Genomic DNA, 16,882 nt, shown 5'->3' on the forward strand with positions numbered 1-16,882 from the left:
ACAAAGAATCCCATCCAACAACAGTGCAATCTGACTATTGGAGTGCATCTTGTTTTTCAGTTACCTTCCTATTCCACATCCCTCACTGCCAAGGACAAGGTTTGGAGATGCCGGTGTTGGACTGGGGTGTACAAAGTTAAAAATCACATAACACCAGGTTATAGTCCAACAGGTTTAATTGGAAGCACTCACTTTTCGAGCACTGCTCCTTCATCACAACCACCTGATGAAGGAACAAACTCCAAAAGCTAGTGCTTCCAATTAAACCTGTTGGACTATAACCTGGTGTTGTGTGATTTTTAACTTTGCCTAGGTCAAGGACAGCAAGTGCATGGGTTAATTATTACTTACATATACCCCACCAACCTTATTTTAAAAACACTTTCACCCCTCTTGTTAGGTCAAAATCCTGGAATTCGTTTCCTTTTTTCTTCAATTTCCACCACCAGGAAGAACCTTCTGTTTATTTTCTTTTTTTTTCGGTAGTGCTTATTTCCCCCACCTTGGTTTTTTTTTTCCTTTAACCCCCACACTACCACCTAAGTGCGGTAGTGCTGGAATTCGTTTCCTAACAGCAGACCAGGAAGGTGGCTCACCATCACCTTCTCTGCAATTACTGATGGGCAATAAAAGCTCGTGATACCCACAGCTGATTACCAAGTAATGGAAGATATTAAAATCTCAAGAGCTGCAATGCTTTGAGGAGCATAGTGCCATGTTTTTCCCTCCCACCATATGACATTGAACTGAGGTCCTGTCTCTGCCTGCAGACTGGCAGGGCATGGCCTTGCACAGCGCATGCTCCGGAGTAGCGGTGCAGTCTGTGAGCTCGGGCCTACCGACCCTGACTGTAAATGGGGAGGGGAGAGTGGACTCTCCTCCTCCTCGCCATGTAGCGGGCATTCATCAGCCTTACTGCGGTAGGAGAGCTTCCCTGGGAACGGCGGGCCGAGATAGGGCGCTGTCAGGGCTGGGCCCCGGTGTGAGAGAGACCCCTCCTCCCTTCCTGGGCCTCCCTCAGGTAGAGGAGGCTGGGCCTCCCAGGCCTGCTGCTGTACCCCCCCACCGCGCCTTGTGCAAATCCTTTCAGTCTTGTCGTGGAAAGCGGCCTCACGGGAATTTAACGCAATGTTTTCAGAACTTTTTAACCCGCGCTCTGACCCCATTTTGAGGCTGTATAATTGTTGTGGTTCCTCAGCGAGCTCCTGAGAGTGGGGAGTAGGCAGGGCTGTAGAGGGGATTTGAGAGTGGGGGAAGTGATCATAGAGCTCCTCGGAGCAATTGCTGCCCAAACTGGGGAGTTCTGGTTTAGAGTGCTATCCTGTCGAGTCCTTCCTCTCTCTTCACACAGCCTCAAATGCCTGTCCAAATCCATTTTTAAAGTCACCATTGAACCTGTTTCCAACCCTCTCTCAGGCTGTGCATACTCTATTTGAGGTGGTCAACTGTCCGGTAACTGAAGAGGTTAACTATTATTCTGATTGTACAGATGTCTTTTGTCCACTATTTCCAGAACAGCCTGCAGGTCTATAAAATCAAAATACTGCGGGTGCCTTAAATTTGGAATTAAAAAAAGAAAATGCTGGAGAAACTTCGATCTGGCAGTGTCTGTAGAGAGAGAAACGGGGTTAATATTTTGAGTAAATGACTTCTTCAAGGCTTGCTTTCTTTTCCAGCATATGCTGTTCTCCATGCTTTTCCTCAGGGCACCTTTACTTCTATCCTTCTAGTGTTAAGTTTGAAGCATCCCTTATTTTGTTTCATAATGACAGTTATCTCGCTTCTTTTCCTAGCCACTCCATTCAAATTCTCAGATTGTCAAGGAACAATTTAAGTTTGTGTCCTGTGTTCATTGTCGAGTGACATAATCAATGTACAATATAGCTTTGGCAGAATGTTTTCAGATGGTTTTCATTGAAAAGTGGATAAAGCCCCAGGACCTGATCAGGGGTACCCTAGAACTCTGAGAAGCTAGGAAAGTGATTGCTAGCCCCCTTACTTAGATATTTGTATCATCGATAGTCACAGATGAGGTGCTAGAAAACTGGAGGTTGGCTAATACGGTGCCACTATTTAAGAAAGGTGATAAGGACAAGCCAGGGAAGTATAGACCGGTGACCCTGATGTCAGTGATGGGCAAGTTATTGGAGGGAATCCTGAGGGACAGGATGTACATGTATTTGGAAAGGCAAGGACTGATTAGGGATAGTCAACATGGCTTTGTGCATGGGAAGTCATGTCTCACAAACTTGATTGAGGTTTTTGAAGAAGTAACAAAGAGGATTGATGAGGGCAGAACAGTAGACGTGATCAATATGGGCTTCAATAAGGCGTTCGACAAGGTCCCCCATTGAAAACTGGTTAGCAAGGTTAGACCTCACGGAATACAGGGAGAACTAGCCATTTGGATACAGAACTGGCTCAAAGGTAGAAGACAGGGAGATGGTGTAGGGTTGCTTTTCAGATTGGAGGCCTGTGACCAGTGGAGTGCCACAAGGATCAGTGCTGGGTCCACTACATTTTGACATTTATATAAATGATTTGGATGTGAGCATAAAAGATATAGTTAGTAAGTTTGCAGATGACACCAAAACTGAAGCTGTAGTGGACAGCGAAGAGGGTTACCTTGGATTACAACGGGAACTTGATCAGCTGGACCAGTGGGTTGAGAAGTGGTAGATGAAGTTTAATTCGGATAAAAGCAAGGTGCTGCATTTTGGGAAAGCAAATCTTAGCAGGACTTATGCACTTAATGATAAGGTCCGAGGGAGTGTTGCTGAACAAAGTGGAGTGCAGGTTCATAGCTCCTTGAAAGTGGAGTCGCAGGTAGATAGGATAATGAAGAAGACATTTGGTATGCTTTCCTTTATTGGTCAGAGTATTGAGTACAGGAGTTGGGAGGTCATGCTGTGGCTGTACAGGACATTGGTTTGGCTACTTTTGGAATATTGCGTGCAATTCTGTTCGCCTTCCTATCAGAAAGATGTTGTGAAACTTGAAAAGAAGAGTTCAGAAAAGATTTACAAGGATGTTGCCAGGGTTGGAGGATTTGAGCTGTATGGAGAGGTTGAATAGGCTGGGGCTGTTTTTCTTGGAGCGTCTGAGGCTGAGGGGTGACCTTATAGAAGTTTATAAAATCATGAGTGGCATGGATAGGGTAAATAGACAAAGTCTTTTCCCTGGGGTGGAGTAGTCCAGAACTAGAGGGCGTAGGTTTAGGGTGAGAGGGGAAAGATATAAAAAGAGACCTAAGGGGCAATTTTTTCATGCAGAGGGTGGTATGTGTATGGAATGAGCTGCCAGAGGAAGTGGTGGAAACTCTTAGAATTGCAGCATTTAAAAGGGATCTGGATGTGTATATGAATAGGAATGGTTTGTGGAGGGATATGGGCTGGGTGCTGGCAGGTGGGACTAGATTGGGTTGGGATATCTGGTCAGCATGGATGAGTTGGACTGAAGGGTCTGTTTCCATGCTGTACATCTCCATGACTCTATGACTCTGTCTTACAGGTCTGTGTCAATGACGAACCCCAGAGATCCAGTTAAGATGTCAGAAGAGTCCAGGCCTCGTACTGTAATTTTTGGCCAGATAGTTATTGGGCCACCTGGCTCAGGGAAGACTACCTATTGCTTGGGGATGCAAGAGTTTCTCTCAAAGCTAGGTCGCAAGGTGGCAGTAGTGAATCTTGACCCTGCTAATGACCTCATTCCATACCAGTGTTGTGTGGACATTGGTGAGCTGGTGAAACTTGATGATGTTATGGATGGCCTTGGACTTGGCCCTAATGGAGGACTCATTTACTGCATGGAATACTTGGAGGAAAATCTGGATTGGCTACTGGACAAGCTGGAACAATTCAAGGACTGTTATTTCCTTTTTGACTGTCCTGGTCAGGTGGAGCTGTACACACACAACTGCTCTGTGAGGAACATCCTTGCACAGTTAACCAAGTGGAATTTCAGGGTAAAATCATACTCGAGGGCAAAGAATTTTGGAAACATGCAGCAAGTCAGTCAGCATTGATAGTGAGAATACCCAGTGTTTCAGGTGTGATTCTGAAAGCTTTACTTGAAGATTGCCCTTCTTTCCTGGTCAAAGAAGCTGCTTAAGATACCTAGACTGGTATGGCACTGAGTCGTATAGATCAGAGGTTTTGACTTCTCATCTGTACTCAGTTAGTGATTCTGTGAGGTTTATGATAGAGATGTTACAGTCAGTCTCCTGGGATTTTGGTTTGAGAAGGAGAAATATGGTGAGGGTTGCTGAGGGCAGGGCCCAACTCTGAGACTGAATCCATTGTCACTCATTGGGTACATCCACACTATGGGTAGTTGCTCAAGTGAAGAAAGCAGGGACATCTATCGCAACAGAAAAGGAAAGGAGACAATAGGGAATGTACTGAAGTAATAGAGTAAGCTCTCACATGATGTTAATCTGTTTGTGTGTCTTTGTGCAGCTAACAGCTGTCCATCTGGTAGATTCTCACTACTGCACTGATCCTGCAAAGTTTATTTCCATCCTATGCACATCCCTATCCACCATGCTGCAAGTGGAGTTACCTCATGTCAACATCCTCTCCAAAATGGATCTCATTGAACAGTTTGGAAAATTAGGTAAGGGATATTTGTAATAAAGTGGAAGAATTCATGGAACTGTTTGGAGGGAAGTTGAGTGTTTCCTGAACACCAAGATCAAAGAAGGACCTAAACCTATGACGGAATATATGGCCCTGTCTGGAAGAGCTGGGAGCCCTGGTGCTATAAGGAGGGGTAAACCATAAACTGGTGCTAATGTTAGCATCTGGATTTGCTAAAGTTCATTCTAATTTCCAATATTGATAATTTACAGCTGAAAATACTTTGCTTTCTGTTAATTCACTTTATATTCATGTGATATTGAAAATACAGCTGTTGCCTTGTATGAAGAGGATGATATCACATGAGCTCTGGGCTATCAGCAAGTGTGAGCATTTGCTTGGACTAAGGTCTATTTTCTCTTTTTCAGCATTCAATCTAGATTATTATACTGAGGTGTTGGATCTGTCTTACCTGTTGGATCATTTAGCCAAAGACCCTTTCTTCAAAAGCTTTCGACGATTAAATAAGAAGCTGGTGGAAGTGATTGAAGATTACAGTCTGGTTTCCTTTATACCACTTAATGTGCAGGTGCATTGCTTCTTAGTAACTGGTTTTCCAATAATATCAACAAACTTATAGGTGTTTCAGAATATTACAAACCTGTCAGGACACAGTATTACATCAATGAAACGATAGGGTGCAGCTTGAGTGTTGGATTTATGGTGTAACAATGTTGTGAAATGTGTGTTGGGATGCACAAAGATTGGGGTTAGTGCTTTGGTTGTATGGATGTATGAACACTCTTGAACAACCCTTACACTATGTTTATTAAGTTTGAGAAACATTGATTTGGAGATAGTAAGAGGATATTTGAGTGTTGGGGGTGAATGTGTTTTCGGATCCATGCAAAGCCTATATCAGTTTAGGGCATATCTCGGTGTGAATTTGAGGACTGGAGTTTAGATTGTCTGTAGATTATGCCAGTTCACACTGAAGATGTTTAATTCACTTTGAAAGATGAAAATGATCTTTTTGTACAGGATAAAGAGACCATGAAGCATGTGATGAGGGCTGTCGATAAGGCCAACGGATACTGCTTTGGGGACTCAGAGCAGAGAACTTTGGAAGCCATGATGTCTGCAGCTGTGGGAGCAGATTTCCAGTTCACCATGTATCCTTTATATGCTCTTATTAGCAACATTGGATCTATAATTACTAGCTTAATATACTACAAACTGTGACAAGCTGCTGTTCATTAACTCTGTCTCTTTTCTTTCTCCCATCACCACCACCCACATTTTCACTTCTCTCCTCCTCCATACTCTGCCTCTCTCCCTTTCATGCCATCTCCATTCTGTGTGTCTCCCTCTTCTACCTTCCCTACCCCATTATTTGCTTGCACTTGCTTTGCTTTGCATGTCCTCTCTCTGCAGTCCTTTTTGCATTTTGTTACCCATTGGGACAATATTATTATTATCCTGTATATTTCCTTAGCGATGAGCAGGTCCATGGATGCTCAGGAGAAGTATGTGAAATCAACTGAGGAGAATGTGGAGGAGGAGCTGATGCAGCTCTCCCATGCGCGCACAGACTTTAACACAACGTGAATTCTTCAATTCGGTGCCTGTGGTGATTGGCTTCACTTGATAGAGACTCTAATGGAGTTAATGTCTCTCCAAATGCTTACTGGTTTCCTGTGTGGATGTATATACAGGACATTTCCATACTTGTCACAGTTCAGCCATGGATTCACCCACTGATTGCTGCTGACTTCCTTCAGTCCATCTTGCTAATTGACTCCTTTTATTGCTTGGAGTGGAAATTTTTGAAAAATGAGTTATCTCCAGTATGTTGAATTGTTTTTTTTTTATATAAATAGGTATCCAATAAAGATGTTTTACTTTGCTATTTTCTCCTCCAAACAGTCTGTTTAGACAACTCAAAACTATGGAATCAAACACATCAGGCTTACCTTTTTTAATCATAGTGATTTTCTACTGTTCATAGCCTTGTCCTGCAGCACCAGTCCTGAGAAGCCCAAAGGAAAATCATTTACTCCACCTTAGCTCATCCTGTATAGCAGACATCCCATCACCACATTCATATGCTGCATTCCTATATATGCCCTTTTTACCTGTTTTTATCTGTATTTCTCTGACCAGCTGCTGCACTTTATAGGAGATATTGTTACAGCTACTTCCATAATGTTCACAAACCTCAGCAGAGTACTATCTTTCTATAGCATTGTTAACACAATGAAACATCCCAAACAACTTCACAGGAGCAATATTAAATAAGGTATGACACTGAGGTACACATGATGTTAGGTCAGATGATCAAAGATGAAGGTTTTAAACTTCTGAAACGAATTTTCAACCTGGTATCATTTTAATGCTTAAAAATTAATGTGACTCCTAGATGTCAGTGGATACAAATGGCAATAACCAGTATAGTAACATTCAGTGTATAAGTATTAAAGTTTGGGTATTATAGGTGATGGTATACTGAATGGATCAAATTAAATGAAAAACTGTTTCAAAGTGCTTTATAAAAATGCAATTACTCATAGAGCAGTGGTAGTGTCCCTATCCCTGGACTGAGAGGCTCAGGTTCAAGTCCCATGTGCTTCAGAGGTGTGTAAGACAATCTCTGAACAGGTTGATTAGAAAAATAGGTTAATTTTTAAAATTGCAATTATGTCATGCATTCAACAATCCCTGATGACAGGTGACTCGATGAAGCTGACCATAACATCCATACACCAATCAGCCCTATTTCATCTTACGTCCAGTGATTGGCCCATCTTCTTCTCCACCTAACTGACACATAGTAATCAGCATTGTTTCACCCTTGTACATACTGTAACAATCTTTCATTCCCCACCAACACTGTTCAACCCCTCTTTCCCCGACGCACGAACATATACATTTTGTGATCAACTTCCTCTCACTCCTCACCCTATACTCTAATCAGTGCAGTCCCCTCCCCCACACAGACATAGTAATTGGCTCTGTCAGCAAGTCAATGGTGAGCATATACAGTAACAGGCAGCATTCAGATACAATGAGGAGCAAAGAATCTACATAGACAATAGAAGTCTAGGTGAGAGGAGGCAGATTTTCAGAGGATGAACTTTTATCCTTTTCAGTAATCCCAGCAGCATGATCAATTCCTATCCTCTGTTACATCAGTATAGAGATGTTGAGAGGCATGGAAGTATAAGGTGTTTGTCTCCCTGCAGCCACCTTGCCCTCTGTCTCTGCTATTCTAATGCACTAGAAAGGCAAAGTATAAAAATATGGCATTATCAAAGTTGTCAAGAATTCATGCATATCAAGCTGTGTCTGTCTTTGTAAACAATTTCCTGTTTAAGAAATGAAGTGTTTTGATTTATAGAAGCGTGGGGCTTATACATCGCAAATATTGCCATGGGGAAATCATTATCCCTACAACCCCAGGAGATCTGATAAAGCAAACACTCTCATTCCAGTGAGACTACTATCAAATTGTGTAAATGGCATTGTTCTGTAATGTGATGAATGACAAATGTCACCTGTGACATAAACATTGAGAGCTGTGGTCATTTTCTGTGGCAGAGTTGGCATGACTTCAGCTGCACAACTGAACAAGTTTATCCAAACCTCAACCCAAGGTCACTGGACTCGAAACATTAACTCTACTTTCTCTCCACAGATGCTGGCAGGCCTGCTGAGTTTCCCCAGCAATTTTTGTGTTTGTTTCTGAAATTTTGCTTCCCAGCAGAGTCCTGGGAAGTACCTCCATTCACCTGCATTGACCAAATCTTTTAGCAGCTCACTGGCACAGTGAGTCATTTCATTTGTCATGGACTATTTGTAGTATGTACAACACAAAACAGGCTGTTCAACCCAATTGGTTCATGCCAGTGTTTCAGCTCCACATAAACATTATCGTAAGTTTCAGCTTTGAACCTTTGTACTTCTAAGTTGTGATGCTCTGTCTTGAACAGTCTCTAGATTAGAGTGGTGCTGGAAAAGTACAGCAGGTCAGGCAGCATCCGAGGAGCAGGAAAATCAACATTTCGGGCAAAAGCTCTTCATCAGGAATGAACAGTCTCTGTTACTGTTGGGGGTGTGTGCACAATTTCCAAATATGATTTCTTGCATTTTTCATTGCTCTGTTTAAACCGTATCTAAATTCTGATTTCCTGAACTGATGTCATTCCTCTCTATTGTGCTAACATCATCAATAATTAACATCATTCCACCTGGTCCCAGGGTTTTCTGTATTCAGTGTGCAACAGACTGAATATAATTCAAGTAAAGTAAATGGTAATGCTACAGTTCACTTAAAGGCAATCCAACATTGATTCATAGCATCTCATCATATTTTTCATTCATGAGATGAGAGCATTGCAGCAATGCAAGTATTTATGATTGTCCTTAAAAAGCTGATGCTGAATCACAGTCTGGAACTATTGTAGGTATATGTATGGTGCTGTTTAGAAGAGGATTTTGACCCGGCAAAATGAAGTAATAACAATATAGTTCCAAAATAGGAGTGTGATTTGGAGGGAGATTACTTTCTTTGGCCTTCTCGATGATAGTGGTCATATATATGGAAGGTGCTGTCGAAAGAGGCTTTCTGGAGTTAGTAATATGGTGAGCTTCAAAACGGGGGAAATAGAGTTTTCAATTCAAGTGAAGGCAAGGAATCAAATTTGGGAAGATGGGACAAATCAAAGAGAAAATGCAAGGCAACAGGGAAATGTATTAATATGGAAAATTATAAACAGACTGAAAGGATGGGATACAGAGTGAAAATCTAAGACGGAATCAACAGATTAGCTTACAAAAATATTAGAAACAAAACCAACCGAGAAGGAAAACTTGTCAAATTGGCAAACAAGACATACTGGTTTGATTCATACCGTCAAGACCTTTATTTCCAAGTACTGATATTTTCCCCTGGGGAAACGCTTTGTGTCTGAGTGTATGACCAATTCCAAAAAAACCCAGATCTACTGATAGAACAATAGGAAGAATAATTACGATGTGATAGCTGTTACAAAGGCATGGCTGCAGGATGACACTGATTGGGACCTGACTCTTGATAGATACATGTCATTTAGGAAGGACCGAAAACTTAGGAACAGGTGGAGTGATGGAATTATTGTTTAAAACAATAGACAGAAATGTAAGGTCAAAAGTCTGTAAAATCAAATATCCCTGAATGTTAAGTTCCCAGCTTTGATCTTTTAACCATGTTTCTGTCATTGCTATGAGATCATATTCACGTACCTTGATTTGCACCATCAGTTTGTCTAGCTTGTTCCTAATTCTTCATGCTTCAAGGTAACAAAGCCTTCACATATGTCCAATTACCAAATTTGCCTATACTTTTATAGTTCCTTGGTACATTATACATTCACACATTCTGTCCCTTTTACTTTCTAGTAACAATCAGCCCCATCTCTATCCTGCAGTCCTACCTTCTCAGGTGCCTTTGATTTTATAATTTTCCATACAACTGAAATCACTCATTCACTATTTAGTTTAAAGCCCTATGCACAGCCCAAGATGTACAATTCACCAGGAATCTGGACCCAGCATGACTCAGGTGGAGCCCACCCCATCTGAACAGCTCCCTCTTTCCCAAATACTGGTGTTAATGTCCCATGAATTTGAATCTGTTTCACCCACACCAAACTTTGAGCCATACCGGAGATTGTTACCTTTTTGGTTCTGCTTTCTAATTTAGTCCCTAGTTGCTCATATTCACTCAGCAGATTCTCTTTCCTCATTGTACCTATATTGTTGGTATCTACATGAATGACGACAACTAGGTCTTTCCCCTCCCATTTGAAGATCCTCTGCAACCCAGATGAGATACCCAAAACAAGGCACTGAGCAGGCAGCACAGTCATAGAGATGTACAGCATGGAAACAGACCCTTCAGTCCAACCCGTCCATGCCGACCAGATATCCCAACCCAATCTAGTCCCACCTGCCAGCACCCAGCCCATATCCCTCCAAACCCTTCCTATTCCTATACCCATCCAAATGCCTCTTAAATGTTGCAATTGTACCAGCCTCCACCACTTCCTCCGACAGCTCATTCCATAAACGTTCCACCCTCTGTGTGAAACAGTTGCCTCGTAGGTCTCTTTTATATCTTTCCCCTCTCACCCTAAACCTATGCCCTCTAGTTCTGGACTCCCTGACCCCAGGGAAAAGACTTTGCCTATTTGCTCTATCTATGCCCCTCATAATTTTGAAAACCTCTATAAGGTCACCCCTCAGCCTCTGATGCTCCAGAGAAAACAGCCCCAGCCTGTTCAGCCTCTCCCTATAGCTCAAATCCTCCAACCCTGGCCATATCCTTGTAAATCTTTTTTTAACCCTTTCAAGGTTCACAACATCTTTCTGATAGGAAGGATACCAGAATTGCACGCAATATTCCAAATTGTCCTAACCAATGTCCTGTACAGCCGCAACATGACCTCCCAACTCCTGTACTCAATACTCTGACCAATAAAGGAAAGCATACCAAACACCTTCACTATCCTATCTACCTGCCACTCCACTTTCAATGAGCTATGAACCTGCACTCCAAGGTCTCTTTGTTCAGCAACACTCCCTAGGACTTTTCCATTAAGTGTATAAATCCTGCTAAGATTTGCTTTCCCAAAATGCAGCACCTTGCATTTATCTGAATTAAACTCCATCTGCCACTTCTCAGCCTATTGGCCCATCTGGTCAAGATCCTGTTGTAATCTGAGGTAACCCTCTTCGCTGTCCACTACACTTCCAATTTTGGTGTCATCTGCAAACTTACTAACTGTCCCTCTTATGCTCACATCCAAATCATTGATGTAAATGACAAAACGTAGAGGGCCCAGCACCGATCCTTGTGGCACTCCACTGGTCACAGGCCTCCAGTCTGAAACAAAACCTCCACCACCACCCTCTGTCTTCTACCTTTGAGCCAGTTCTGTATCCAAATGGCTAGTTCTCCCTGTATTCCGTGAGATCTAACCTTGCTAATCAGTCTCCCATGGGGAACCTTATCGAACGCCTTACTGAAGTCCATATAGATCACATCTACCGCTCTGCCCTCATTAATCCTCTTTGTTACTTCCTCAAAGAACTCAGTCAAGTTTGTGAGACTTGATTTCCCACGCAGAAAGCCATGTTGACTATTCCTAATCAGTCCTTGCCTTTCCAAATACATGCACATTCTGTCCTTCAGGATTCCTTCCAACAACTTGCCCACCACCGACGTCAGGCTCGATGGTCTATAGTTCCCTGGCTTGTCCTTACCACCCTTCTTAAACAGTGGCACCACGTTAGCCAACCTCCAGTCTTCCGGCACTTCACCTGTGACTATCGATAATACAAATATCTCAGCAAGAGGCCCAGCAATCACTTCTCTAGCTTCCCACAGAGTTCAAGAGTATACCTGATCAGGTCCTGGGGACTTATCCACTTTTATGCATTTCAAGACATCCAGCACTTCCTCCTCTGTAATATGGACATTTTGCAAGATGTCACCATCTATTTCCCTACAGTCTATATCTTCCATATCCTTTTCCACAGTAAATACTGGGGTGGCACAGTGGCTCAGTGATTAGCACTGCTGCCTCACAGCACCAGGGTTCCGGGTTCGATTCCAGCCTTGGGTAGACTGTTGGGCACATTCTCCCTGTGTCTGCGTGGGTTTCCTCTGGGTGCTCCGGTTTTCTCCCAGTCAGGTCAGGTGAATTGGCCATGCTAAATTGCCCATAGTGCTAGGTGCATTAGTCAGAGGGAAATGGGTCTGGGTGGGTTACTCTTTGGAGGGTCTGTGTGGATTGGTTGGGCCGAAGGGCCTGTTTCTACACTGTAGGGAATCTAATCTAATCTAAAATACTTAATTAGTATCCACCCCATTTTCTGCAACTCCACACAAAAGCCGCCTTGCTGATCTTTGAGGGGCCCTATTCTCTCCCTAGTTACCCTTTTGTCCTTAATGTATTTGTGAAAACTTTTGGAATCTCCTTACTTCTATTTGCCAAAACTATCTCATGTCCCCTTTTTGCCATTCTGATTTTCTTCTTAAGTATACCCTTACTTTCTTTATACTCTTCTAAGGATTCACTTGATCTATCCTGTTTATACCTTACATATGCTTCCTTCTTTTTTTAACCAAACCCTCAATTTCTTTAGTCATCCAGCATTCCCTATACCTACCAGCCTTTCCTTTCACCCTAACAGGAATATACTTCCTCTGGATTCTCGTTATCTCATTTCTGAAGGCTTCCCATTTTCCAGCCGTCCCTTTACTACGAAACATCTGCCCCAATCAGCTTTCGAAAGTTATTGCCTAATACAGTCTTGAGGACTTTCAATCTGGGCCACAGAGAGCAGTGTCTGTCCCCTCCAATGCCCGTCTCCACCACCACCACCACCAACAACTATGCTATGCCTGATTACAACAATATTTCTCTTCCCTTCTTAAATAGTTTCCTGTACCATAGTGTTATGGTCAGTTTGCTCATCCTCCTTACAGCCCCCACTTTTGTCCACACAGGCAGCAAGAAACTTTGAACCTATTAGACAAACTCAAGGGCTCAATCTCCTTCAGCATTATCTTCTGGATTCCTCAATTTGCCTTGCTTATAGTCACACGCTCTTGTCCCTGATCACTGATCAAATTCAAAGTAGTTAATCTAAGGGGTGTGATTACCTCATGAAACACAGTATCCAAGTAACTCCTCCCCTCCCTGATGTGTTGCAGCGATCGAAGTTGAGAATTCAGCTCATCAGTTCTGAGCCAGAATTCCTCAAGCAACCGACACTTGCTACAGATGTGGTCACTGTGAATCACAAGGGATCCAGCAGCTCTCATCATGCAGGTACAACAAGTTGCCTGGCTCTGCATTTCTATTTGTATTATTTCTTAATTTGTATTTTTTTAAAAGATTCCCTCTGGACTTTTACTTTGTAGTGTGTCAATATTTCTCTTTTTCACACAGGGACGTGGTACTGAGCCAATTGTTTGAGCTGAGGGGCTGACAAGTCCACAGGTCCTCATGAACTCTATCCTTGGGTCTTAAAAGAAATGGCTAATGATATAGTTGATGTGTTTTGGTTTAATTTTACAAAATTCACTGGATTCGGAGAGTATTCCATTAAATTGTATAGTAGCAAATGTAGCTCCTTTATTCAAAAAGGGAGAGATATAGAAAGCAAGAAACTACAGGCCAGTTAGCTCAATATCTGTCATAAGGAAGATGTTAGAAAATATATTGAAGATGTGTTGACCAACATTTTAGAGTTCTTGGAAGAAGTACTATACAGTAGATGACAAGATCCAGTGGAAGTATTTGGATTTCCAGAAGGCATATAAGGTACTAGATCACTACATATAAGGTGGGCAGCACGGTGGCACAGTGGTTAGCACTGCTGCCTCACAGCGCCAGAGACCCGGGTTCAGTTCCCGCCTCAGGCGACTCACTGTGTGGCGTTTGCACATTCTCCCCGTGTCTGCGTGGGTTTCCTCCGGGTGCTCTGGTTTCCTCCCACAGTCCAAAGATGTGCGGGTCAGGTGAATTGGCCATGCTAAATTGCCCGTAGACTTAGGTTAGGGGTATGGGAGGGTTGTGCTTCCGCCAGTCGGTGTGGACTTGTTGGGCCAAAGGGCCTGTTTCCACACTGTAAGTAATCTAATCTAATCAAAGGTTATTGCAGAAAGAGAAAGCTTACACTATAGGGAACGTTTATAGAAGATTGGTTGGCTAACAGGAAACATGGAATAGACATAAATATGTCATTTTCTGGCTTGCAAATGTAATGAATGGTGTGCCTCAGGGATCAGGGCAGGGTCCTCAACATTTTACAACTTATATAAATTACTTGGATGAAACTACTGAAGTTATGGTTGTTATATTTACTGATGGCACACAAATAGGAAATTAAATTGTGTGCAGACTTAAAGTGGCTGGAAATTTATAGAGAATCGTTAAGTGAATGTTATTGTTTATTGTGAGGGAAATTGAGTCGAACGTAGTGAGGTTGTGCTTCAGTTATACAGGACATTGGTGAAACCACATCTGCAGTATTGTAGACAGTATTGATCTCCTTATTGAAGGAAGGATACAAATGTGTTGTAAACAGTTCAGAGAAGATTTACTAATCTAAAACCTGGAATGTACAGGTTGTCTTTTGACAAGAATCTAGAACTAGGATTTACTGTTTAAGCAAAGAGACTGTCCATCTTAATACAGAGATGAGAATTAATTTCTTGGTTTCATCAGTGTTTGGAACTCTCTTCCTCAAAAGCTGGTGGTGCAGAGTCTTTGAATATTTTTAAGGCAGAGGCAGATAGATTCTTTATAAGCAAGGGAGTGAAAGGTGATGGAGGTAAACGTATTGAGATCATCTCATGATCACCTTGAATGGTGAACAAGCCTGAGGATGCAGGTAGCCTACTGCTGCTCCTAATTTATATGTTCATACACTTTTGAGCTGTGCTTGATCAATTGTGCACACTACTGTCATGTGCACTAATGGTGCAAGGAGTGAATGTTTAAGGTGGTGAATGGAGTTTCAATCAACTGGGCTGCTAAAGCATAATTAGAACCCATTCACCAATCAGGTAGAGAGGATCCCATCATACTCTCATGCTGGGACAGTGAGTAATTTTGAGCAATTAAACAGAGTTCTAATTGGTAGTGGGTTGAAGGGATATGGAGAGAAGACAGGAAAATGGGTGTGAGGAGCATATCAGTTACGATCAAATGGCAGAGCAAACTCAATGGGCTGAATGGCCTAAACCTGCTCCTATATCTTATGAACTTATGAATCACAGAATCTGCAACTCCTGATCTGCTCTCGTAGAGAAAATATTTCTATGTTTGTATTTTTGGTCATCAGGAAAGATTTAAAAGGCATATAAGGAGCAACTTTTTCATGCAGAGGGTGTATGGAATGAGCTGCCAGAGGTAGTAGAGGCTGGGACAATTACAACATTTAAAAGACATCTGGAAGTGTATATGAATAGGAAGGGTTTAGAGGGATATGGGCCAAGAGCTGGAAAATGGGACTGGATTAATTTAGGATATCTGGTCGGCATAGACGAATTAGACTGAAAGGTCTGTACATCTCTATGACCACATGACTACATGTAGATGTTTTCAAAGAGCAGAGAATCATCGGGGTTACTGGTCCAATCATCCTGCATACTTCAAGATGGAGTTCCAGTATGACCAATATATTTATTTCCAAGTGTTAATCAGATTTTTTTAAAACTGAATTTTGTTTCTGGGAAATAACTGAAGAAAATAATATTGGCATCAGTTGCAAAAATCATATGAGAGGGGACTGAGGAGGACAAATTGTGATAATTTATTATTTGGCCTCAGTTTTGAACTGCACACCAGAAAATGTTATTATGACCCTTTTATGCTGAAACTCTATAGAGCCCTGGTTAGACCACACTTGGAATATTGTGTTCATTTCAGGTCGCCTCATCATAGGGAGGATGTGTAAGTTTTAGACAGAGCGCAGAGGAGATTTACCAGGATGCTGCCTGGACTGGAGGGCATGTCTTATGAAGAAAGGTTGAGGGAGCTAGGGATTTTCTTATTAGAGTGAAGAAGGATAAGAGGTGACTTGATAGAGGTTTCCAAGATGTTGAGAGGCATAGAAAGAGTGGATCGCCAGAGACTTTTTCGCATGGTGGAAATGTGTATCACAAGGGTCTGTAACTTAAAGGTAATGGCAGAAGGTTTGGGGGAGATGTCAGAGATAGATTCTTTACACAGAGTAGTGGGTGTGTGGAATGCACTATTGTAGTAGAGTAGTGCAACTGTAGTGCAGTTGTTGTAGAGTCAGATACATTAGGGACATTTAAGTGATTCTTGGGTAGGCACATGGAAGATAGTACAATGAAGGGTATGTAGGTGAGTCTGATCTTAGAGTAGAATGAAAGGCTAGCACAACATCGAGGGCCAAAGGGTATGTACTGTACTGTGCTGTTATGTTCTATGTTCCTGTACACTGGCACCTACTCCGTGGGATGCCAAGATGAGTGTGTTCAGCAATCTGTGATGACATATCACCACGTCCACGGACCAGCAAAACTGATTATAATAGGCTGCATGGTGGAGTTTCCTTACGTGAACTATATACATAGAGACCAATAAATGGCATAATTAGAATAGCATCAGTACAATGGGCAGGACGAAGTCTTCCCGTGTTATACCACGCTATAACTGTTGGCCGATGGGTTTTTAAAAAATACACCCTCCCCTTTAAACATTGACGTTGCCTTTAATTCCCTG

At 42.3% G+C, this 16,882-nt stretch overlaps 1 protein-coding gene across 1 annotated transcript; it reads left to right on the forward strand.

Annotated features, from left to right (window-relative positions):
* Positions 1-798: 798 nt before the first annotated feature.
* On the forward strand, positions 799-6,486 carry gpn2 (GPN-loop GTPase 2). Its single transcript, XM_043717468.2, has 6 exons — positions 799-920; positions 3,511-3,964; positions 4,458-4,614; positions 5,006-5,166; positions 5,619-5,749; positions 6,083-6,486. The coding sequence occupies exons 1-6, from the start codon at positions 799-801 to the stop codon at positions 6,183-6,185; spliced, it is 1,128 nt and encodes a 375-aa protein (XP_043573403.1). The 3' UTR covers positions 6,186-6,486.
* The last annotated feature ends 10,396 nt before the right edge of the window (positions 6,487-16,882 follow it).

The sequence above is a fragment of the Chiloscyllium plagiosum genome, unplaced genomic scaffold (genome assembly GCF_037043375.1).
Source record: "Chiloscyllium plagiosum isolate Xiang-an unplaced genomic scaffold, Cpla_swu_hap1 HiC_scaffold_30, whole genome shotgun sequence".
Lineage (NCBI taxonomy): Eukaryota > Metazoa > Chordata > Chondrichthyes > Orectolobiformes > Hemiscylliidae > Chiloscyllium > Chiloscyllium plagiosum.